Source organism: Microcaecilia unicolor, chromosome 3, assembly GCF_901765095.1.
Source record: "Microcaecilia unicolor chromosome 3, aMicUni1.1, whole genome shotgun sequence".
NCBI classification, from domain to species: domain Eukaryota; kingdom Metazoa; phylum Chordata; class Amphibia; order Gymnophiona; family Siphonopidae; genus Microcaecilia; species Microcaecilia unicolor.
The window spans coordinates 298,112,162-298,138,719 of NC_044033.1; the positions used below are offsets into that span (position 1 = coordinate 298,112,162).

The 26,558-nt window shown below is 44.2% G+C and overlaps 1 protein-coding gene across 1 annotated transcript in view; it reads left to right on the forward strand.

Moving 5' to 3' along the window:
* Positions 1-25,833, forward strand: part of LOC115466746 (keratin, type II cytoskeletal 4-like) — a 30,396-nt gene extending 4,563 nt beyond the window's left edge. The window contains exons 3-9 of the mRNA XM_030198214.1: positions 995-1,055; positions 3,187-3,282; positions 10,752-10,916; positions 12,330-12,455; positions 17,867-18,087; positions 22,466-22,500; positions 24,567-25,833. Coding sequence (XP_030054074.1) covers positions 995-1,055; positions 3,187-3,282; positions 10,752-10,916; positions 12,330-12,455; positions 17,867-18,087; positions 22,466-22,500; positions 24,567-24,796 — 934 coding nt within the window. The 3' untranslated portion in view covers positions 24,797-25,833. The remainder of the gene's footprint in view (positions 1-994; positions 1,056-3,186; positions 3,283-10,751; positions 10,917-12,329; positions 12,456-17,866; positions 18,088-22,465; positions 22,501-24,566) is intronic.
* Positions 25,834-26,558: the final 725 nt, after the last annotated feature.

The following is a 26,558-nucleotide window of genomic DNA, read 5'->3' on the forward strand; positions in this document are numbered from 1 at the left end:
AACTAAAACACCTGTAAAAGTAACAAGATGTAAGCTACAGGTATAAAGGGTATGATACAGTGCAATTCATCACATTTCAGAAAAGTCAAAAGCATATGTGCAGTGCTGCCAGCCCACATTCAGATTTGAGACGCCCAGGGGCGTAGCCAGACCTCCATGGGAGGGAGGGCCAGAGTCCAAGGTAGGGGGGCACATTTTGACCCGCCTCCCTGCTGCCGCCCTCCCACCGCCACCTCTGCCCCCCCCCCCAACGCTTCTGCCTCCCCACCACTGCCGCTGGAAGGTACAACCTTTGCCTCCCCACTTCTGCTTCCCCCCCAATGCCGCTGGAAGGTACCTTGGCTGGCGGGGGTCCCCAACGGCCACTAGTTAAGGCATCTGTCCCGCGCTGGTCTTACATTGCTGGCACCCTGTCCTGCTTTCAGTGCCATGCTCATTTTAATGAAACTGAGCATGCGCGAGCATGTTTAGTTTCATTAAAACGAGCGTTTACGGTGCTGAAAAACAGGACAGGGCGCCAGCAATGTAAGACCAGCGCGGGACAGACGCCTTAGCTAGTGGCCGTTGGGGACCCCCACCAGCCAAGCTGGGGGCCCCGATGTCAGTTTGAGGGGGCTCAGCCCCCCACGTGCCCCCCGTAGCTACGCCAGTGGAGACACCGCTCCCTAGAAATTCAGTATCAGTACAAACCTTGCCATTGTGTCGACTTAGGACTAATGTTTTACAAGCCCTGAATAGATCATGTCACAAGAAAAATCAGGCAGGAAAATATGCCTGAAGCTCAACACACAAGAAAGAATATTTTCCAGATTGGAACATCTTAAGTCCACATTGAAAAAGGAAAGATAGTACTGTACACAACACTAGACTAACATTTAAACAGAGTATTACAAAACAGACCAGACTGTGATTACTTCTCATTAGTGGCTGTTTAGCAAATCCTTCCCTTGAAAATTCAAGCAGTAACCAAACACTATCTCCTATTTCTCAAAAGATATGAAGATGAGATCAATAAGAGAACAGCTGCAGAGAACGACTTTGTGGTGCTCAAAAAGGTGAGTGCTATTGGTATAAATGATAAATACAATTGTTAATCAAGCATAATAAAACCAAATAGAATCACTATAAAATTTTTTCCTTCCTTCCTGTCTTCCTCCCTGCAGGTCTCACATACAGGATCCTGTAGCCGGCAGAGATTCATAGTAAGAGGCTGTCTCTGTGGCCTTCCTCTTGCCAAGTCCGGTCCTCTCTACTGTAACTTCCTGTTTAGTGTAAAAACAGGAAGTTGCAATAGAGAGGGTGGGATGCAACAGAAGGAAGGCCACAGAGATGGACTCTCACTGTGAATCACTGCCGGCTGCAGGAACCTCTATGTGAGACCCACATGGAGGAGGAAAGGTGGGGAGAAAAGTGCTGACTGGACATGGGAGGGAAAGGAGAGGTAGAGGGGGCTGGACTGGACTGGACCCATGGGAGAAGAGGGTAGTGTTAGGGCTGGGGCTGAAAGGAAAGAAGAAAGGTGCTGGCTGGACCCATGGAAGGAGGAGGAGGGGTGGCTGGAGGGAAAGGAGAGAGGTGCTGTCTGGACCCATGGGGGGGAGGAGGAGGAGGGGCTGGAGGGAAAGAAGAGAGGTACCGGCTGGACCCATGGGAGGGAGAGGGAGAGGAAAAGGGGAGAGATGCAATCTGGACCCATGAGAGAAGGAGGAGGGGTGGCTGGAGGGAGATGTTGGCTGGATCCAGGGGAAGAAGAGGCGGAGGAGGGGGGCTGGAGGGAAAGGAGTGAGGTGCTGGCTGGACCCATTGGAGAGAGAGAGGGAAAGGAGATAGATGCTGTCTGGACCCATAGGGGGGAGGAGGAGGAGGGTGGCTGCTGGAGGGAAAGGAGAGAAGTGCTGGCTGAACCCATGGGACGAAGGAGGTCCTAGAGGGAAGGGAAAGTAATGCCGGACCAAGGGGATGAAGGAAGGAGAAAGTGGGAAGGAGAAAGGGCAGGTTGGTAAGTCAGATGCTGGAAGGGGTAGGGAAAGAGAGGGAGAGAAGCTGGACACAGAGAGGTAACCGAAACATAGGCGAAATTATGTGCATGGGGGGGGGGGGGGGGAGCAACAGGGACAAGGACACAAAGGGGAGATGCTGCATGGGGATGATATATGGACACAGAGTGGCAATGCAGACACAGAAGGGAGATGTTATTCGACACAGAGGGAGAGAAAAAGGAAATAGAGAGGTGATGATGGATGTGGGGATATGGACACAGGAGTGATACTGGACAGGAAAGTATAGGGACACAGAAAGGAGATGCTGACCATGGGGGATGATAGGGACACAGAAATGGAAGATGGATGGTGGACATGGAGAGAAAAGAGATGTCAAATGGACAGGAGAACCTGGTGAGTGAGTTAAGAGAAGACAGAAGCAGAAAAAAGAGACTGAGATCAACATGATTTAAAAAATAAAGTGACTAGACAACAAAAGGTAGAAAAAATATATATTTTTTTTCTATTTTGTGATTAGAGTGTATCAGATTTCAAATGTACATCTTGCCAGAATTAGTGTTAGCCATGGCTGGGAGTCCTGGGACCCAGCAGGCTTGGGGCTCTCCCTGGTCAGGGGCCAAGAGCAGTTGCACTCCCCTAACACCATCCCTCTTTATATTTTTCATAATACAGGAATGAATGCATCTCTTTCTATATTTCTGGTGTTCTACTACATAACTATTTGATGTTTGTATAGACGGAGTCAAAGCTGATGGGGACAGAGCTCACAGGGATGGGGTGGGGACAGGGACAAACTTTGTCCCTGAGGTGTTATTCTCTATCTTCTCTGAGGGAAACCAATTTATAGGTTTGCAGGGGGGGGGGGGGGGGGAGGGCAGCAGAAACCCTTGCACCGACCCTGGCTCAGGGAATGGGCTTCTTACCTCCTCCTCACCATGGTAACCAAAGTTCACCCTGTGCTGAGTGAATCAAAGGAATAGTGCTTTGGAAGGCAGCTTCCTGCTACAAGTAAGGTGTCTGTAAGGGAATCTAAGGGTTTCTCTGTGTGGTTGTCACCTTCCCTGTCACAACATAAAGAACAGAAGAATGCTTGGATTATTAAAGCTTACTGAATAGCTATACTTCTTTTTTTCCCATAAAGAGAACAGAGAACTTACACAGTTCTGTGTTAATGTTTATGTTTCAGGATGTGGATGCGGCCTACATGAACAAGGTGGAACTGGAGGGAAAGCTGGATGCCCTGACAGATGAAATTAATTTCCTAAGATCACTCTATGAACTTGTAAGTACCTTGTCCATGTTAATAAAACATTATTAAAACTTGTGCTCCAGGAATGTACAAGTGATGCCAACTCCCCTACACCACCACCATAACTAGGGTTAACAATTTTTGAAAAAGAAAGTCCTACCTGGTCTTCCCCTTATCTCTCTTTTACCCTTCCCCTGCCCTTACTAGACCTTCCCCTGGATGGCCTTTTCATTAGGTGGACAAAAAAAAAAAAAAGAACACTGCAAACACCAGATAGGACAGGGGGATAGCCATAGGTGGGCCTGGTTCCACTGAATTTGAGCTCAGGCCCACCCAGAAGCTCTGAAGCTTTGACGGTGCCGGAATGTGAGGGAACAAGCTGGGCTCCGGAGGCTTCTGCAGTCCTGCATCTCCCTCCCTTCACAAATGTTTCTCACATCACAGGGTTATCGGCAGAAACAGAGATTCTCATATGCTGTCCACAGCTAACCCAGAAGCCTCCCCTCTGCTGCGCTCCACCCCCCACTCAATGCAACTTCCTCTTTTTGACTGGGTGGTACATGGCCGAGGGGAGGCTTCTGGATTAGTCATGGGCAGCGTATGGGGATCGCTGCCGCTGCTGGCAACCCTTTAATGTGAGAAACATTTGTGAAGGGAGAAGGGGGAGAGGGAAGATTCAGACTGAGGATCACATGGACAAAGAAATGCATGGGGGTCGAATGGAGGGGAGGAAAGGAAAGAGGTGCTGCACATGGGGGAGGATTAATTTTTGGCGAGGAGGGAAGGAGAGCTGCTGTATGAGGTATAGGAGGAGAGAGAAGAATTGCTGGACATGAGATGGGAGGGAGAGATGCTACATGGGTTGGGGGAAGTCAGAGAATTATTGGAAGTTGGGTGGGAGGAAGAGCTGCTGCATGGGTTGAGAGAGAGAGAGAGAATTATTGGAGGTTGAGTGAGAGGGAGAGATGCTACATGGGTTGGGGAAGACGTATAATTGGTGGAGGTGGGGTGGAGGAGAGAACTGCTGCACAGGGGGGGATAGGAGCGAGAGAGGGAGAAATGTTGGACATGGGGATGGAGGTGGAGGGATTGGTGCACAGGTAGAGAGGGAAAATGTTGGATGTGGAGGGGAGGGATAGATGCATGGGGGGAGAGGAAGAAATGCTGGACATGTGGGAGGAGGAAGGGAGAGATGCACAGGGAGAGAGATGGAGAAATGCTGGACATGGAAGCGGGAGGGGGGAGGGAAGAAGAGATTCTGAATGGGGAAGGAGGAGATAAAAAGAGAGAGATCTTGGACTCAAGGCATAAGGAAAGGAGAGAGAGAGAGAGCACTGTGGGCAATGGGAAAGAAGGAGGAGGGAAGAGAGACTGGGCATGGAGGAGGAGGAGAAAGAGGAAGAGATATGCATAAGAGGAGAAAGGGAAAAAGATGGAGATGTTGGATCCAGGGATAGAAGGAAGTGAGGGAGAAATGCTGGACAAGTGAAGGGAAGAGAGAGGAAGAAATGCTGGACTACAGGGGAAGGGGCAGGAAGATGCTGGGGGGGGGGGGAGAATGGAAGGGACAGGGAGATAGGCTATAAGGGTGGGGAGGGGAAAAAGATAGAGCAGATGCTTGGCTAGAAGGTTGGAGGGAGGAAGATGCTGCAAATGGTAGAATTATTTGGGAGAGACCAAATGGGGGTGTGTGGGAAGGAAACAAATGAGAGGACGATAGTGATTACGGGGGAGGGAGAAAAATATGGTAATGAGGAGTTGATTAAAGATGAAAGGGAATGGAAGGCTGGGGGAATGAATGGGACAGCTAGTGGGTGAAAGAAGGAGATGGAATTTGATAGGTAGCTGAAAAGTTAAAAGGAGAAGGATGAGGGTGAAATTTGAGCAGAGAGGCAGTAAAGAAAAACAAAAGAGGAAGAGCTAAAAAGGAAATATCTGTATGTCAAAGGTAGGTGTAGTGAGGGAATGGCACAAGACAGGAGAGAAGAGAAAAGACAAATGGACATCAACCACTTGAAGGAGAATTAGCACAAGACAGGAAAGCAGAAAAGAGAAACTGGAACCAACATGATGGAAAAGTAAAATGTCCAGACAACATAGGCGCCCGGTATAAGAGGCTTGGGGAGGCTAAGCCTCCCCAGCCACAGCAGGAAAGAGTTAGGCGGCACCGTAAGTCTCCCTGTTCCCTCCCCTTGTTTACTAACTGCCCCGCGCCATCTTTAATTTACCTGCGTCCCAGCGTCGGCCCGCCGCCTCATTTCAAAGCCTGCCCTGCTCCTGTCTCTATTCTTCCGTTCGCGATGTCTTCGTTCGGCAGAGTCCCGCCCTCGAGGAAATGATGTCAGAAGGCGGGACTCTGCCGAACGAATCACATCGCGAACGGAGGGAAGAATAGAGACAGGCAGCAGGACAGGCTTTGAAATGACACAGCGGGCCGACGCTGGGACGCAGGTAAATTAAAGATGGTGCAGGGCAGATAGTAAACGAGGGGAGGGGAAGGGGAGAGGAGAATCGCGCTGGCGCTGGGTATGCATGGAGATCAGGGGAGAGGAGGGTTGCTGGAATGGGTGGATAGAGGGGATGGCAGAGGAAAGAGGAGGGTTGCTGGAATGGGTGGATAGAGGGGATGGCAGGGGAGAGAGGAGGGTTGCTGGAATGGGTGGATAGAGGGAATGGCAGGGGAAAGAGGAGGGTTGCTGGAATGGGTGGATAGAGGGGATGGCAGGGGAGAGAGGAGGGTTGCTGGACATGGGTGGAGGGGAGGTCAGGGGAGAGGAGATTTGCTGGACATGGGTGGGTGGCTAGAGGGGAGAGGAGGGTTGCTGGACATGGGTGGATAGAGGGGATGGCAGGGGAGAGAGGAGGGTTGCTGGACATGGGTGGAGGGGAGGTCAGGGGAGAGGAGATTTGCTGGACATGGGTGGGTGGCTAGAGGGGAGAGGAGGGTTGCTGGACATGGGTGGATGGAGGGGAGGGCAGGGAAGAGAGAGGAGGGTTACTGGACATGGGTGGCTAGAGGGGAGAAGAGAGTTGCTGGACATGGATGGCAAGACGGGAAGACAGGAAGGAGATGCACATGAATGAAGGGGAGAAATTCTGGTCATGCATGGAGGGGAGGGAAGACAAAGGAAGGAGATGAGATGAGGGAAAAGGGGGAAAACCTGCACATCGATGAAGAAAATAGGCAGAAGCTGGATCCACTGGACAGTCAAGTCTGCAGAGGACCCAGCTTTTACTTACGGATGTAAGGCAAGAAATGAAGAAGAAAGGCAGAAAGTAAAGAAATAAATGGAAAGGAAGCCCTGGAACTGGAGTTAAGAGGACAGATAGCAGCAGAATCGGATACTTGGCCAGCATGATCAGAAAAACAAAGTCACCAGACAACAAAGGTAGAAAAGATTATTTTATTTTCATTATAGTGTTTGGAATATGTCCGCTTTGAGAATCAGGTGCTCAACATTAAAAGTTTATATTTATTTACTTATTTATGGCATTTTATCCCACATTAAACATGAATTAGGGTGTTTTGTGGGTCTACATGAGAACTGTGATATTATGATCCCTTGTTTCATATTGTTGACGGTCTGAATTTCCGTATGGGTGGTATATTGGTGTATTAGGTTCTGCCCAGTGTAATATTTATGGTACAGTAAGGTTCTGAGTGTGTTTTTGCACAAAGTTGTGCATAGTGTTTTGCAGTTGAGCGATCGTGGTTAGTATATGCTTTGAGCAACCACTTTATTCTTTGACATATGATACATAGCTAATATCTAAATTTAATAAAATGTATTAATTGTGACTTTTATTTTTATTTATTTATTTTTTCTGTGTGTTATCAGACAATTATGGATTTAAGCTCCACCCCTGGCCCCACCCCTAACCCCGCCCCCTTTAGCCTTCCCAAACAGTTGGGCCACCGACCGCCTATGCCAGACAACAAAGATAGAAAAAGAACATTTTATTTTGAATGTATTAAATGGAATATGTTAGCATTGGGAAATGTGCATAGCACAAGACTTAATATTATGTTCAGTAGTAAAGGAAATTAATATTTTTATTTCTCTAGTGTTGCAGTATATGCCAAGTTTAACTTCTTAAGGTTCTCAGTTCAATTTTTGTGATCCTTTGTTCTGAATTTGGTGAGGGTCTATTGGTATGATAGTAATGGCAAGTGGAGAGATTGGAGGGAAGGCAGGGATTGGAAGGTTCCCCTCCTCCTTTATTTTCTGACGTGGGCCCCAACATGTCTAACAGCAGCTCTGACCCTTGCTGTAACTGGTGGGGATCTCCAAATATGGCCAACTGAGGACCTCCTCCATTCTACCAAGCTCTGCAGTGTGCAGCACCATCCTTGAGTCACCGATAACTATGCATGCGTAGGGTGTTGACATCGATGGCTCAGGGATGTTGCTGCTGCTGTAGCCAAACTTGGTAAAATAGAGTTCTGGCCGCTTTCAGAGGAAGTCTTCCACTGAAAGAGCTAAAGTATTTATATTTTGAGTTATGAGGTGCTGGGGGAGGGTTGAAGATTGGAAGTAAGACAGGGGCAGAAAAAAATGTGCCCACCCAAAATTGGCTGTCTGGCTATGCCACTGGGACAGGATAGGCAATACATTCTTAATTTCCTCTGTTAAAGTGTTATTTTACTGGAAACTATGAACTTTGATTATTGTCATAGTTAAAGCAAAACTTAAATGATCTCATAGCTGGAGTAAGGTTTGACGGCATCTTCAGAAGTTAGGCCAATGCCAGGCAGACTTCTATGGTCTGGGTCCCGTAAACAGCATAAAACAGATCAGGATCAAGGTTGGAGTGGGCTTCGATGACAACTTCAGTAGTTGGGAAGTAGCACCGGGGCAGGGAAGACTTCTACAATCTGTGCCCCCTCCCACACCATCACCACCGCCCTCCCCAGAACTACCTTGAAGGGCCTGGTGGTTTAGTGGCTTCTTTGAGAGCAGGAAAGAACCCATCTCCTTCCTGCCCACTATTGCTACTGTGACCAGCGGTGGCGGCAGCGCCGCCGTGTTTTTCAGAATGGCTGCAGAGACTTACCACGGTAGTCTCGCGGGTCTGAGCAGGAAATCTTGACAGCCATTTTTAAAACACAGTAGCGGTGGCGCCAGCGCCACCATGCAGAGTAGCAACAGCGGGCAGGAAAGAGTGAAATTCTTTCCTGCCCCACAGAGGCCACAAGACCACCAGGCCCTTTAAGGTAGGTCCAGGGAGGGCTGCAATGTGCTGTGGCAGTGGCAGGCAATCAGGCCTCTGGGCCTTTGGGCACTGCCCGGGTGCCTGAATGGTCAGTCCGCCCCTGGGCCAGCCCTATTAGAGCAGCAATTAGGTTCCTGGAATGGCCTAGTGGTTAGCACAGTGCACTGTAGAAAAGGTGACCCAGGCCCATAATCCACTCTATCTGTTACACTCGTGGTGGAAAGTGTCAGCTCCCCAAAGCCCCCAAAATCTACTGTACCCATATAGGTGACACCTGCAGCCATAAGAACTATTGAAGTGGTGTATAGTTGGGTACAGTGGGGTTTTTGTGGGTTTTGAAGGGCTCACTGTACAATGTAAGGGGGTAATGGTGAGATGTGTACCTAGGACCTTTTATGTGAAGTCCACTGCAGTGCCCCCTAGGGTGCCCCACTGCTCTGTTGGAATGCCTCTGTGGAAAGCTAGCTCCTTCCATGTCCCAAAAGCTTGATTTTGTGTGTTTTTCGCTTGGACCTTTTTTTTTTGGAAATTAGTCCAAAACGATAGATGTACTAAGCCCAACAACATCTAGGAAATGGTCATTTTCAAAGAAAAAAGATAAATATTTTTCTGGTATGAAAATGATCATTTTCACTACTTTTTTGGATTTTTTGGATGTTTTCAGCAAAAAGTCCAAAGTTGGATTTAGACATCATATCAAAAATGCCCCTCCACATTGTACCCATTAACCTACATATGAAATTATTCCGATCAATCATTCCATACCTCCTCTTCAATTTAACACATGGTCCAGAGCTCCCCATACTTATGATTCATTCTCATGATTCACCTCCCAGATCCCCTCCATACATATGGTCCCCCAAATGCAGCATTTCCTAAAATATACACACTATGTAGTGTGTACACCCTCCAAAGCAACTTTTCCATTGGAGGGTTGTCAACTCACCCCTGGTTGACCAACCAAGCTGATCCTGTTCTTATCATGCAACTCTGGATTCATGGATTTGTAACACTGATTAACTAAAAAAAAAAGTCTCACTCTCTCCCTCCCTCCACTTTTCCCCCATTTTCAAAGCTGGCTGAACCATTAGGGAAGACTAGGTGGTCACCTAGGGCACCTACTTCTGAGGAGCAGCAAAGAGTAACTTCAGTCAAAGCAAAACAATAGTTTCTGACAGCCAAACAAACATAGAGGCTCATTTTCAAAGCACTTAGCCTCCCAAAGTTCCATAGAAACCTATGGAACTTAGCCTCCCAAAGTGCTTTGAAAATATGCCTCTTAAAGACCTAAGAGCATATTTTTTTCTCATGCAGGGAAAGCAGGCATACACATACATACAAAGCAAAATGTAAAAATAAGCTATGATGTCCAGTTATGCAGCTGTGGGAGGGGGTAGTGTTCAGATTATCATGATTGTTGAGATTATCAAAATCCAAGGGGAGGGGGCAGGCCGTTGAAGATTCACCTAGGGCGCCCAATACCATTGCAACGGCCCTGCTCCTTTTTAACTTTTTCCTCCAGAGGATGTTTCCCCCTTTGGGAAGTTCTTCCCTCCATTTTTCTTCTCCCTCCCTCCCTAGGCAATCCTTCCTGTCTGTTACTCCTTCATACTTCCTCTTTCCCTGGGCTCATTCCACCTGACATGAGCTTAGTGTGGTTCCGCTGTTACCTACCCACCTGATCCTCCTTCTGACAGTGCACTCCCATACAGGCCAGAAGCATGAGTAATGTTAATTGCACACCATCTCCTGCTACACGGCCAGTATCATGGTATGATATGCAAGATTAATCCCATAACAGTAGGAGAGGACCTGCAAATAAATGCTTCTGATGCTGGCCTGGGGGGTAGGGGAGGGGGGGGGGGTCGGAAGGAGGATGAGAAGTCACAGTAAAAGATGTCTCCCAAAGCGTTGGCTTATATTTGATATACTGTTAGGTGGGAAATTTCTCATATTAGTTGAATTTTTCCATGTTTTGGTTCACATCTTCTTGATCTTAATGGATCTTGTTTTGTCAGAACTTGAACCTGGAATGTTCTATTGGACACTGAATTTATGGAAACACGTTCTCCCTTCCTCATCTAGAAGTTGTACTTCTTTAGAAGGCAAAATTGCTCTCACTAGACTAAAACAGCACAATCCTTGTTACTGCTCCTTCATAAAAGTTGCCATGCTCTAGAACATTAGAATATGTACAACTGGGATTTTTCACCAAATATATATCTGCAACAAGAAGGGATACTAGCAAACGCATATCAGTAACTGGTGCATTTGTGTTTGATTTGCAGGAAATTGGAAACATGCAGACCCAAATTGCAGATACATCTGTCGTTCTTTCAATGGACAACAACCGCGCCCTGGATCTGAACAGTATCATTGATGAGGTCAGGGTTCAGTATGAGGATATCGCCAACAGAAGTAGGGCTGAGGCCGAAGCTCTGTACAAAAACAAGGTAACTAAGAGGGCAAGTAGAGAAGCTCACACACAGTACTCTGCCACAGCAAATGCACACTGCGATTTTATTAACCCACTGAAAATAGTTTGATAGTTATTGTAAGTTACCAGAACTTTTATCTTCCAGTTTATTTATAACATTGCCTAAATGATGTATTAAGTAAATCCAATAAAATGTATCAACTTATTATTTAAGCGATCTTTTTACTAAGGCGCTATCGGATTTAGCGTGCGCTAACAATTAGCACACGCTAAATAATTAGACACCCATGGAAATGACCACTAAATTTGTTCAACTTTATTTCTAGAATAATTATGAATAACATCTATTTCAGTACAGTACATATAATAACTTAACAGAGTAATATAGCGAATTAACCAAGAATCCAGATTTCTAAATGATTAAAGGGTGATCCCTAGGCATTAACAACAGTGAAAAATTTCCTCCTTGGGATCTGCTAGATATTTCCAAATGACCTAGACAGGTCACTATCAGATAGGATGCTGGGTGCAAAGGAAACCGTCTCACCTTTCATGGCACTTACTATGTTCTTAGTAAGAAGAACATAAGAACATAAGCGTTGCCATACTGGGACAGGTCCATCAAGCCCAGTATACTGTTACCAACAGTGGCCAATCCAGGTCACAAGTACCTGGTAAGATCCCAAAACAGTACAATACATTTTATACTGCTTATCCTAGAAATAAGCAGTGGATTTTCCCAAGTCCATCTTAATAATGTCTTATAGACTTTTCTTTTAGGAAGATAGCCAAACCTTTTTTAAACCCCCGCTAAGCTAACTGCTTTTACCACATTCTCTGGCAACAAATTCCAGAGTTTAATTACACGTTGAGTGAAGAAATATTTTCTCCAAATTGTAGCTACATTGCATGCCTCCTAGTCCTAGCATTTTTGGAAAGAGTAAACAAGCAATTCATGCCTACTCGTTCCACTCCACTCAGTATTTTATAGACCTCTATCATATCTCCCCTTAGCCGTCTTTTCTCCAAGCTGAAGTTCCCTAGCCACTTTAGCCTCATAGGGAGGTTGTCCCATCTCCTTTATCATTTTCATTGCCCTTCTCTCTGGCATGCCTAAGTGCCCCTTGCAATATGTGCATCTGATACTATACGATAAGGTGCGCACATTGCTAGGCGGAATGCCCATGATGGGGGGACAGGGAGTCTGCTATTTTGTTCTCATCATCAGGGTCATGCACATTTTAAGATGTTAACATAGGGCTGTGTTGGATATATTTTTGAGCAGCACTGCCCTAAGCCTCTTTCCTCAGTCTTTAGCCAATAAGAAATTGTGTCCTGTAAGACAGAGGAAGAGGCGTGGCTACAAAGCTGACAAGTAGGATGGAAGCACATTCTTGACGGTTCTTTCTGTCTTGTTTGCAACCATCAGTTCCAGGAATTGCAAGTACAAGTTGGGCACCATGGAGACAGTCTGAAGAACACCAAGAGTGAGATTTCAGAGCTCAATCGCATGATCCAGAGGCTGCGGGCCGAGATCGAAAATGTGAAAAAACATGTAAGGCATGAAAAGTCAATTTTTCACTTTGTGATGCTCTTTCCCTTTCTGTACAAACTCTTCCTATACAGTTTGCTAATTCTTTGGTATGAATAGACTAAATCCACTGAAAGTTTTCATGAACCACGGTGAATTTTTGGAAGAAAATATAATGCACTTACCCCCAGATTCTATATAGCGCGCCTAGAGATCCACGCTGAAATCGGCACAGATTCTATAACAATGCATGTAACAAGCTTAACAAGCTAATGAGTGCTGATAACAAGCAATAATGAGCTATAATAGGCACTGATTTGAATTTATGCTCACAACTCGCTAAGCGTTTTCTGTAACGAAGTGTGCCAAACTTCTAAGGCACGCAGGCAAAAAAGGGTGTGATTATGGGCTGGGAAATGGACATTTCTTGGGCATTCTGAAATTTACTTGCGTAATTGTAGAATATGGCCCAGTCTGCATAAATTTACCTTCTGGGATTTACGCCACATTTTCATTGGTGTAAATGGAAGTGCATAGTTTTAGGCGCTGAAATATCAACTAAGCTTATTCTATAATCAGTGCCTAAATCTAGATTGCGATTATAGAACATGGTACCAATTTTTAGGCGCCATATATAGAATCTCCCCCCTAATGGCAAATTGTACCTCAATTTATCAAAAATACAGTGTGAAACCAGTGAGTCATTGACATAATCTGTTCTTTCCCCAGGCTTAAAAAAGGCTAAGGACTCCTTTTACAAAGCTCTGCTAGTGATTCTGGTGTGGTAAATGCAACAAAGCCCATAGGAATTGAATGGGCTTCATTGCATTTGCAGTGCCGGAATCGCTAGCGCGGCTTTGTAAAACGAGCCCTAAGACAGATGGGGAAATTTATTAAACTTTAGCAGCAGAGCATTTTCTCTTGTTTTACCCATGATAAAAATTCTAGAATTTTGAAAGCGAAAAGTGCTGGGGGTAAAATTACTGTCATTTTTTTTTTTCTAGATCAAAACTTTGATGTGTTGCAAAAAATAGGGCTATTTGCGAATCATCCACAAGAGTGCAAATGCTACTATTCTCTTTAGGTACCATTTAAATGGGTTACAGTTTCAAATTTTAAATTAAGGTTAAAAACATACTTATTCAGAAAAGCTTTTACAGTATGAACTCTTCCCTTTGTCCCTCTCGGCTTGTGTTGAGGGTCGTGGGACAGTGGGGTCCATGGCCTGTGTGACCTCTGGTAAAGTGTTATTTTCTTTCCTTTCCTATTTTTAATGAAATGCTTTTTTTCCTTTTTGTTTACGTGGAGGGGCATAATTGAAGGGGGCGCCCAAGTTTTGCTGAGGACGTCCTCGCAAAATGTCCCGGTGGAGGGGCGAGGAAACCCGTATTATCGATACAAGATGGATGTCCATCTTTCGTTTTGATAATACGGTCGGGTACACCCAAATCTTGACATTTAGGTCGAGAGATGGTCGTCCCTAGACTTGGTCGTTTCTGATTTTCGGCGATAATGGAAACTAAGGGCGCCCATCTCAGAAACGACCAAATGCAAGCCCTTTGGTTGTGGGAGGAGCCAGCATTCGTAGTGCACTGGTCCCCCTGACATGCTAGGACACCAACTGGGCACCCTAGGGGGCACTGCAGTGGACTTCACAAATTGATTCCAGGAACGTAGTTCCCTTACCTTCTGTGCTGAGCCCCCCAAAACCCACTACCCACCACTGTACACCACTACCATAGCACTTAGGGGTGAAGGGGGTCACCTACATGTGGGTACAGTGGGTTTCTGGTGAGTTTTGGAGGGCTCACATTTACCACCACAAGTGTAACAGGTAGGGGGGGCCTGGGTCCGCATGCCTGATGTGTACTGCACCCACTAAAACTGCTCCAGGGACCTGCATACTGCTGTGATGGACCTGAGTATGACATTTGAGGCTGGCATAGAGGCTGGCACAAAAGACTTTTAAAGATGTTTTTTGAGGGTGGGAGGGGGTTAGTGACCACTTGGGGAGTAAGGGGAGGTCCTCCCCGATTCTCTCCGGTGGTCATCTGGTCAGTTCGGCCACCTTTTTGTGCCTTGGTTGTAAGAAAAAGAGGACCAGGTAAAGTCGTCCAAGTGCTCGCCAGGGACGTCCTTTTTTTTTCCCATTATGGGTCGAGGACGCCCACGTGTTAGGCACCCTCAAATCCCGCCTTCGCTACACCTCTGACACGCCCCCGTGAACTTTGGTCATCCCCGCTACAGAAAGCAGTTGGGGACGCCCAAAATCGGCTTTCGATTATGCCGATTTGGGAGACCCTGTGAGAAGGACGGCCATCTTCTGATTTGTGTCGAAAGATGGGCGTCCATCTGTTTCGAAAATAAGCCTGATAGTTTTATTGTAAGCCAGTGTTTCCCAAGTCCAGTCCTAGTGTACCCCTTGCCAGTCAGGTTTTCAGGATATCCACAATCAATATGCATGAAAGAGATTTGCATATAATGGAGGCAGTATATGCAAATCAAGTTCATGCATATTCATTGTGGATATCCTGAAAATCTAACTGGCAAGGGGTACACTAGAACTGGACTTGGGAAACACTGCTGTAAACCATCTGGATGGCTTGACTTATAGGCGGTATATCAAATAAATGTAACCTTGAACTTTGAAATAAGGGAAAGCTCTTATCTGAATCTGAATTACCCTGAAAATATACAGATCAATATTCAATAGCTGAGGTCAGGGTTTTTTTTAAACACCAGCTTCAGCGGGTAAAAAAAATCCATATGTTCAGTGTTGGTGTCTGGATTGAGTGGCACTAAGGGGCCTTTTTACTAAAGGGTTGCTGTGCGGCAACCCGGAACTACCACAGTACCATTTCTGGTGCTGCTGGATTTAAAAAAATATATACCAAAGGGGGTTACCACCAGGGTAGCGTGGGAGCCCTTCTCACCACCTCAATGGGTGGTGGTAATTGCTCCCCCCCCCCCCCCCCGCATAACCACGTAGTAAGCGCAAGCTTACCGCATGGCCATGTGTTTTTTTCAGGCTTTTTACCCACTACGGGAAAAAGACCCCTGAATGTCCAGATACTGATTCGGATAATGGTGATGTTTAGCCAAGATTTTTCACAGACCAGTACTTCTGCCCCTCTCCTCCCCTTAGCTTGTCAGGCTATCCCTAAGGAATGTGTATTGTTTACCTATTTATCTATGTTTGCATAAGTTAGAGGTAGTACATACATCAAATATATTAAGCAACTATACAATTTATTATAAATCAAAAAAACTTTTGTTAATAAATTTCCGCAAAAAAAGTCTTAAAATCACTAGACGTGCATTATGCTGAAATCAACATGATATGCGTTACTATAAACCTATAATCATTTATAGTCTAAAATCATTTATAATGATCATAGGTTTATACTAATGCATATCAAGTTGATTTGAGCAAAATGCATGTCTAGTGATTTTAAGATTTTTTTTGGAAATTCATTAATGAAAGTTTTTTTTAATTTATAATAATTTGTATAGTTGCTTAATATATTTGGTGCATATTCATTAGAGATAAAGTTTGAACCTGACTCTTGAACGGAGTCCAAGGTCTGGTTTGAGCATAAAAAGGGCAAATCGTTAAACTGGCACTTTGCGCCAATTCTATAATGGCAGCTTGGTGCCAAGATTCTATTATAGAATACTGGCGTAAGTTTGGCATTGGTGCCCATCTGTAGGTGCGCCCTCTTACGCCTTGTCAATAGCAGGTGTAAGTTGGCGTGCCTGGATGTGTATTCTATAAACTCAGCATGTAATTGGGAGATATACCCATGGCCTGCTCATGCTCCGCCCACATGAATGTGCCCCCTTGTATTTAGGAGCTATAACGCTCAGACACTACCTTATAGAATAGTGCCATCAATTTAATGGCACCTTTGATGGATGTAGATGGTGCCTACCTCTAGGCAATTCTTTATAGAATTTCTCCCAAAAGCTATATATGCTTTTGAAGTAAAGCTACCCGCACCGCCCTATCAAAGACCATTCGTCTACAAAGTAATGTAATGACCCATAGTTTTGGAGACAGGTTTTAAACTTTAGATTTAACTACTCAAAAACCAAATCCAAACTCAAGGCAAGTTATAACTCAGATACTGTGGTTGTTACCCTCCCAAGTGAGCTTAAAATCTCATAAACTCACCCTCGATATTCAGCCGGCGGCGGTCAGTATATTGTTAAATACTTACCATCACTGGCTAGATTAGCCCCCAGTATTCAGTGCTAGGCCATGTCCAGCCACCAGCACTGAATACTGGGAGCTAAATTTGGTGGGGATGGCTACTGGAACCTATGCGGTGCCCTGGCCGATATTCAGTGCCAGGGCCTGCATAGCTAATCGAGTTACTTTAAGATTGCTTCTGGCACCCACATAACCCCCAGCTCCTCCCTAACACTGCCCCCAGTCCCACCCCTAACCTGCTCACTTTTTTGTTGGGTGGTTTGTGGTGATATTCAGAAGCACTGTCCAGTTAAGTACCTCTGAATATTATCGCTTAGGCGGCGGTAACCAATTTAAGCAGGCAGGAGAGGCTCCTTCCCACTTATGTATTTTTAAAATATCGGCCGGTCATTCACTAATGCATTTTAATACAATCTCACCAACATGAAATAATGCAAGACCCATTATACTCCACTTGGAGTTCTTACTAATTATGCAATTAGATCACATTAGTGCACGTAAATGTGCATTAACTTGTTAACTCACATTAGTAAATGAAGGCCTAAGGGGGTCTTTTACAAAGTGGCAGTAAGACCAACAAGGGTTTACCGCTCGCTAATCTGGAATTGCCACCGGCCCAATGCATCCACCGGTGGTATTTCTGGCTGGAGCACGAACCATTTTCAGCGCTCCGTAAAATTTTTTCTGTACTCCAGCGCTAACCTAGCGGTAACCGGGCATCAGTTACCACAGGGTTACCGTGGAAGCCCTTACTGCCACCTCAGTGGGTGGCGGTAAGTGCTTTTTGCCACACGGCTATGCGGTAAGAGTTATCTTACCACATGACTATTTTTTTGTGCATTTTACCAGCTGCTGTAAAAACAGCCCCCGCCGCTACCACAGAGCATTTTTCCCGCACCTTAGTAAAAGGACCCCTAAGTTTGCTCCTGCGCCATGGAAGAAGTGGCTGGTCTAAGGTCAAAAGGAGCATCAGTGGGAGGAGAAGCACAATATGAACCCTGGCCTTCCTAATTTTCAGCCTGCTACTTCTCCACTCTAGACTGAATAGGACTTCAACATATTTGCAAACCAATAAATCATGCCAAGATTCCTAAGTTGTTGTTAAGGATGTTGCGTTTATGTTTACCAAATGTTAATAGTAGGGAAAAACTACACAGTTAACAGCATAAATGAAGTTCATTCAAATGACTGCAATTAAGACCATTTTTCTTCCTACTTCCAGTGTGCCAATCTGCAGAATTCCATCGCTGAAGCCGAAGAGCGTGGGGAGCGTGCACTGAAAGACGCAAGAGACAAACTGGCTGAACTAGAGGCTGCCTTGAAGAAGGCTAAAGAGGACATGGCACGACAGCTGAGGGAGTACCAGGAGTTGATGAATGTCAAACTGGCTCTGGACGTTGAGATCGCCACCTACAGGAAGCTGCTAGAGGGAGAAGAATGCAGGTTAGTGCAATATACTGTGTGTGATGCAATAAGCACCAAATGAGAAATCACTCTTTCTAGAACAATCTGGTGGAAGTTCTAGAACAAGTGACAGACTCACAGGTATTTTAAAAAAGCATTTATCTGCATACAGCTTTGAGGCTGTGTAGGTCAATCTCAAAACAGGATGGAGGCAGGGGGAAAGCTCATAGTGAAAATAAAAAGAGGCATAATGGTGATGAGTCACATCTAGTAGGAAAAGATTAATTACATTTGAGGAAAGCTAACAGGAAGAGAGCTGTGCTAGTGGCTGCCGCATGGCAATGCCGACACAGCCCATTCAAAATGAATGGGCTGTGTCGGCATTAGCACACAACAGCCACTAGTGCCTCTTAGTAAACGGGGGGGGGGGGAGGGTAATTCCTCCTTCAGTTCTCTCTCATGGCCTTTAAGTTCATATTTTTTATAAGCTATCAACAGTTCTTTATTAGAGAATACATCAACAGTTTGAATGAGATGCCAGTGTTTGCACAATATTTTTATAATATCATTAGACAATTGATTAAATTCCAAAGTGAAGGAGAGAAAAGACTTACTTAATGTTATGAAGAACATGATACAGATCAGATAGTCTGTATTTTGGAATTTAATCACTTTTTCTAATGATATTATGAAAATATTGAGCAAACATTGGTATATTAGTGCCTTCATTGTTCCAAAGGAATACTGCACGTGAGAAAGATTTACCACATGGACACTTTCCATGTGGCAAATGTTCAGCATGGCCTGTAAATCCTGTTACTAGATTCATTGTACATCTTGTTACAGGCAAAAGGGTTGTTTTACAACAGTTTTCCAACTGTACAACTGAAAAAGTTTTGTAGGCTTGTTACTGTCCTTGTATGAAGTTTTATATAAGGAAGACGAAGTATGCTCTTAATAAAAGAGTTAGTGCAATCAGTAGGAAAGTTATGGAAAAACCGTTGGTGGAACATTCATTGCAAATGAATCATGCATTTCAGGTTCCTTGTACTGTGGAAATTGACTGGTCAATGGAGAGGAGGTAGTGTTGATGATTCATTAATTAGACTGGAACAGAAGATGATCTTTGAATTTCAGACAGTTGAACCTTTTGGTCTGAACAAAGATTTGGGTGATTTTTTCAGAGATTTGTATTATGACCATTTCTGGACCTGCTTTTTGTTGCATCTGCTCGGGGTGGATCTGAAGAACCTCTCTGTTTTTGCTGCTGGTCCCGCTGAATATCCCCTCCAACCGCTGCGGCACTGTGCAGTTAGTGCCGGGGTAGAATCAGAGAGAAGCCAGCAGTCATGCAGGCACTGGCCACATTCAGAGCAGGTGCCCACATAGCTAAATACGCAGATAGTATCACACCAAAGGCAGCCTTATCTGTGCAGGTGGCAGCACCAGTTATCAGCCTGCAGCCACGTACCTTCTGGGTTGGCAGATGACTCAGATATTCAATGCTGATGAGGGACATGGCCCCTAGGTTAGATTCAGCCTGCAGCGGGTCAGTGGCTTTTTTTATTTCAAGCTATACTTTTACACCACCCTCTGTGAATATCTTCATAAAGGCAGTTAATATATCCTAATATACAAAAATAAATATAAAGGAGCAGTTAGCTGGCAATTCTGCCTGTTTCTGAGCAGGTGTAAATGCTAATTTCAAGACCCTGAGTGGTGTAGAACGAGTAGAAGTAAATCGATTTTTTACTCGTTTCAAAAGTACAAAGACTGGAGGGCACTCGAGGAAGTTACATGGAAATACTTTTAAAACAAATAGGAGGAAATATTTTTTTCACTCAATGAATAGTTAAGCACTGGAACTCTTTGCCGGAGAAGGTGGTAACAGCGTTTGGTGTATCTGGGTTTAAAAAAGGTTTCGACAAATTCCTGGAGGAAAAGTCCATAGTCTGCTATTGAGACAGACATGGGAAGCAACTGCTTGCCCTGGGATTTGTAGTATGCAGTGTTGCCACGATTTGGGTTTCTGCAAGGTACATGTGACCTGGCTTGGCCACTGTTTGGAAAACAGGAGGATACTGGGCTAAATGGACCATTGGTCTGACATAGTATGGCTACTCTTATCTCTCTATATAAAACACACCTCCAACGTTCTGAAGCCTCCACAAGTCCCAACGTTCTAAATGCATGGTGGTGAAACCCGGAATTCGCCCATGAGTGCTGGCCCCGCCCCCGCACCAAACGTCATGACGTCGAGGGCGGAGCAATGACACTCAACCAATCGCATCGCGAACCCGTTACTAAGCGACTGAACGTGACATAAGACATATCGCAGAACAATGAAAACCAGCAGCACACAGTTGCTACGCGACGTCAACAGCAACACTAAAAGGACCATATAGATCTCTGCTCTCCACACAAACAACTGACACGGAGGGCATAGGAGGGAAGGAAAAAAAACAGCACATACACACACACTCTCACTCTTAACTGGCTATAATGAGCAACTGACCTGCCACTATCACAGGGCCTGCTAGCACCTCTCTCTCTCTCTCACACACAAATACGGGACACAGAGGGGATGGAAGACAAGGAACGAATCGTTGGGTATGGAGGGAGCAGCAGGGGAGATAAGGCAAGAACTGCCTCAAATGTTTGTGCTGTGCTATGTACAATTATTATGCTGTCTCTTCATTTTGACCCTACCCTTTCACACTCTCTTTCACACAGACGCACACACAAACACCCACTTACACTGTCTCTATCTCTCACACACACACGCACCCACACACATATAAACACTCTCTCACACAGACACACAAACACGCCTCAAATGGTTCAGCTGTCCTATGTAAAATTTCACTGCTGTCTCTTCATTTTCACCCTACCTGTGCACACTCTCTTTCACACAGAGACACACACACACACTTTCTCTGTGTCACACACACACAGACACACATACATATACACACTCTCACTCACTCTATAGCCTTGCTAGCGCCCGTTTCATTTGTTTACGAAACGGGCCTTTTTTTTTACTAGTGTTCTTATATTGCATATGCAGAAATGCATCAATAATTTTCTGGCTTGTCCACAGCACACTCACTTGAAAACTGCATGTGCTATGGATTCATATGTGGTACATAAGTACATAAGTACATAAGTAGTGCCATACTGGGAAAGACCAAAGGTCCATCTAGCCCAGCATCCTGTCACCGACAGTGGCCAATCCAGGTCAAGGGCACCTGGCACGCTCCCCAAACGTAAAAACATTCCAGACAAGTTATACCTAAAAATGAGGAATTTTTCCAGTCCATTTAATAGCGGTCTATGGACTTGTCCTTTAGGAATCTATCTAACCCCTTTTTAAACTCCGTCAAGCTAACCGCCCGTACCACGTTCTCCGGCAATGAATTCCAGAGTCTAATTACACGTTGGGTGAAGAAAAATTTTCTCCGATTCGTTTTAAATTTACCACACTGTAGCTTCAACTCATGCCCTCTAGTCCTAGTATTTTTGGATAGCGTGAACAGTCGCTTCACATCCACCCGATCCATTCCACTCATTATTTTATACACTTCTATCATATCTCCCCTCAGCCGTCTCTTCTCCAAGCTGAAAAGCCCTAGCCTTCTCAGCCTCTCTTCATAGGAAAGTCGTCCCATCCCCACTATCATTTTCGTCGCCCTTCGCTGTACCTTTTCCAATTCTACTATATCTTTTTTGAGATACGGAGACCAGTACTGAACACAATACTCCAGGTGCGGTCGCACCATGGAGCGATACAACGGCATTATAACATCCGCACACCTGGACTCCATACCCTTCTTAATAACACCCAACATTCTATTCGCTTTCCTAGCCGCAGCAGCACACTGAGCAGAAGGTTTCAGCGTATCATCGACGACAACACCCAGATCCCTTTCTTGATCCGTAACTCCTAACGCGGAACCTTGCAAGACGTAGCTATAATTCGGGTTCCTCTTACCCACATGCATCACTTTGCACTTGTCAACATTGAACTTCATCTGCCACTTGCACGCCCATTCTCCCAGTCTCGCAAGGTCCTCCTGTAATCGTTCACATTCCTCCTGCGACTTGACGACCCTGAATAATTTTGTGTCATCGGCGAATTTAATTACCTCACTAGTTATTCCCATCTCTAGGTCATTTATAAATACATTAAAAAGCAACGGACCCAGCACAGACCCCTGCGGGACCCCACTAACTACCCTCCTCCACTGAGAATACTGGCCACGCAATCCTACTCTCTGCTTCCTATCTTTCAACCAGTTCTTAATCCATAATAATACCCTACCTCCGATTCCATGACTCTGCAATTTCTTCAGGAGTCTTTCGTGCGGCTTTCTAATTGTGTGATGATTTACCTGTATTGCTTTTCTTTTTTTTCTAGGATGTCGGGAGAGATTGCCAACCCTGTTAGTGTTTGTAAGTATCTCAAGTATTTAATGCATTACAAAAATATTTATAAAGGAAACAGGTGCTGTAATGAAGGAGAGCAGTGACTCGCCCAAGATATACATTTCCTTTCAAAGAAAAGTTTTAAATCTTGGTGTTCTCATCTACACTCTTGCTCTATTTTCATTTATATTTGTTCTCTGTTCATCTCTCAACTTCTATCTAATATCAGAAAATGCTGTTCTAAAATCTCCTTTGATTCCTATCATCTCCTTGTGTACTGCTATGGATTTACAACCTGTCTCACTAACGTGGACTACTCAATAATTACTGTGGATTCATTTGGATTCGTATTAGGTAAATGAGACCTTTATTAGAGGTGCTAAAATCTACAATGATTAAGGTATATACAATGATTAGCTATACACACACAATGATTAGCTATATAAACAATCATTACATCACTGGTCTCTACATCTAAGCAATGCTAAGAGTTCTTAGACCAGGAAAAGAAGCAATAATACAATATACATACAGCATCACTGGCAAGGAATTTCAGGCCCTTATCTCATCAGCTGGGAGGCCCATTGCAGCGAAAGCCCGAAGTCTCCTTATGACCAGGAACAAGTCCTCTGCGCGATATGTCTACCCACAGATGAGCCTCAAAACTCTGCTGCAACAAGTCCCCCTTTTTATAAGACTTAGAACTCATATTCAGAGCGAAGGAAAATTACAGAATGCTTCTCTGTCTAGGTAAACAAGCCATACTGTGGGAAGGTGGCCAGGCTGAACTCCGAAAACAAGCACCATCCTCCTCTTCACATACCAAATTAATTAGAGCTGTGTCTTATCTTCTGCATTCCAACTTATTTTCACACAATCAAAGTTAAACAATCATTTTTAAAACAGAATTACTTCTATTCAACAATACAGACCCCGAGTACACTGGTCGGTCAAGACAGAGTTGAAAAACAATCTTTAAAATTCACTTTTATTACACCTTGTTGTTACGCTTTTTCTGGACTAACTGTATAAATGTAATGCACTGCTGGCTGGACGCTTCAAAAACCTCTCAATACCCTTCTTTGGTCTTACATTGAAGCCACATTGAACCTACCCATAGATGGGAAAATGTGAGATACAAATGCAATAAATAAATAAATAAATTACAAGATTCTGCTAGTTTTCTTCTTTGTCATTCTCTCAGCTTCTCTTATTCCACTGCTTTACTTCAAGTACTATATAGGCTCCCTGTCAAACACTACTGCCAGTATAAAATTATTTTGTTTATTTCTAGTTCTATTTATGGCTGTGCAACTCCTTATTTATTGCATCGCCCCTCCTTTCAAGCTACGCCTCTCTGCTTGTTCCACTCTGCAAACCAAACATTCCTTACTGTACTGTATTCTAGGTAAGGTCCTTCCCATTTCTGGGCCTTCTCTCTACCCCTCAAAATGGAGTGGGTTCTGCCCCAGAAGACATATATAAAACTTGAGGACTTACACACACACATACATTTACATTTCAGGGCTTCCTTTCTTAATTGGCTGCCCTTATTCATAGCAAAGAAACAGAAGAACAGCAACCCTTGCAGTCACACAAACAAGTTAAGAACAGTGAGGGTGACAAATAATTGAACAGCAGATGATGTTCAATATATTGTAGCTTTATTGTAATGTCCAAGATTCAATGTATGAAAATCCTAACTTCTGTTAAATATGTATGTTGTCTTATGCCTGGAAACTCTGGAGAGTTTCAGCGTCTGCTATTGTTTTATGAGGTGTGAGCAACAAGGCATAAGACAACATACATATTTAAGAGAAGTTAATTAGGATTTCCATACATCCAATAGAAGGACTCCCGAGGAAGGCCATTTTTGGCCGAAACACAACTCGTGTCGAGTCTTGGATGTTACAATAAAGCTACAATATATTGAACATAGTCTACTGTTCAATCATTTGTCACCCTCGCTGTGCTTGACTTGCTTGTCCTTATTCATATGCATGTCTGTTTTTATATGCATTGTAATCGAAGCTATGCCTGAAGGCTGCTCAGAAAATTCATGTGGCCATGTTTTTTCCTTTCTTTTATTACAGCTGTTGTCAGCAGTAACACCACCACTGGCGGTGGGGCTATCTCAGGAGGGGGATACGGTGGAGGATTCGGCGTTGGTGGAATGGGCAGCGGCGGTGGCATTGGCTTTGGATTTGGAGGAGGTAGCGGGAGCTCTTCCATTGGATTTGGTTCCAGAGGTGGAAGCGGCAACAGCGGCGTAAAAATTATATCAACAACTTCTTCAAGTTCCTACAGCCAGAGGCTCCACTAAAATCTAAAGCCAATATGCCATCACTTCCTCACTAAATGAAATGTTTCAGTGCTAGCTGACAGAAGCATTAGTGTCCAAAAGCCACCTTGGATATGTATGACCTCACATCCACTTCAGATTTGTAAAAACATTCAAATTTCATCTGAATTTTCTTATACACTAAGCTTTATGAACTGTTTTGCTAGTCAGTAAGATCTGCCTTCTACAAGTTAGTTTATTCTGCAATCTTTCTTATGCACAAGAATCTCTCTCTTTCTGTTCTTTGTAAAACCCCTTTCTGAATTTGATTTCATTATTCACCTTCCCAAATTCAAGCTTAAAGTGAGTTACATAGAGTAGGTATTTCCATGCTCCAGCGGGCTTACAGTCTAATCTTGTACCAGAGGCAACAGAGGGTAACTTTTCGAAGGTCACAGGGAGCATCAGAGGGAAAAGTAGGATTTGAACCCTGACTTTCCTGGTTCATAACCTGCTGCTGTAACCATTAGATTACCACTCCGCTTTTTGTGCAGATGATAGAAAGTCATGCTCCTTGCTGTTCTAATAATGCTTTGCATCTAATGTCCCTTCTGCTCTGGGTTCTGTGCTTTTCCAGCAAAATGGGTTGTCATGTTTTAACCAATGGGCAGGCTGTGTCAGACTGAATTAGGTAAACTGGCAATAGAAACTAAAAAGATACATTAATGGAGCTAAACACCATTTGAAAAATAAAAATGAATTTCAGTTTCTAGAATGGGTTGTTGTATTTGGTTTCAGTCATAGACAGTTTAGAAATGTCCATCTCCCTCACAGTGAGAAAAATCACTATTCTGAGCATACCAAAAGAAATCAAAGCCACAAGTAAACTTACCAAAAACATATTTAGAGCAAACAGTGCACGAGTTAGTGTGTATGCCATGAGTCTAATATTCATTTACACCTGCATACTGACTGATGTATATAATTTCTTCACCAGTGTCTCCTTTTTGGGGTCACAGCAGAAAATAAAACTTTTGGCTTTGTGGTGAATATCTAATAAATTTCTGATAAACTTTAAACTGCTGTATGGTAATTTATCTCAGAGATGTGTGGGGAATAATTTTTGAAAGTATTTCCAAAATAGAACAGTTTTACCCTTGGAAATGGTATTCTATAAATCTGTCTGATATGTGGGTAAGCGTGTACATGTACATTTGCATGGACTGTGCTCAGCTGGAATGGGACTGTGGAGGGCTTTGCATTTACCCACACACTTTGGAAGATTTGACCATATTCTTGTAAATTAACCTTGAAAATCTATGCGACAGCAGGTGTAAATACACAGTATGCCTGTGATAATTTTCAAAGTAGAAGTATGCATGTACTTTCACTTTGAAAGTTTGTGAAAGCTTGCTTACACCCAAATTCTATAAATGGCATCCAAAGATGCGTGCCAAAATTTGTGTGCACAAGTAGTTAACAAGCTGATCAGTGTTGATAGGGGATGGGGACTTGATATACTGCCTTTCTGTGGTTACAATCAAAGTAGTTTATATGTTATATACAGGTACTTATTTTGTACCTGGGGCAATGGAGAGTTAAGTGACTTGCCCAGTCACAAGGAGTTGCAGTGGGAATTGAACTCCATTCCCAAGATCAAAGTCAGCTGTGTTAAGCACTAGGCTACTCCTCCACGCTTTATATCATGGCTCAATCACCAAAATTCCAAGCAGGACCCTCAACCTAACACCTGTGCTGAATTTTGGTGACTGGGCCATAATATAAACAACTGATACAACCATTT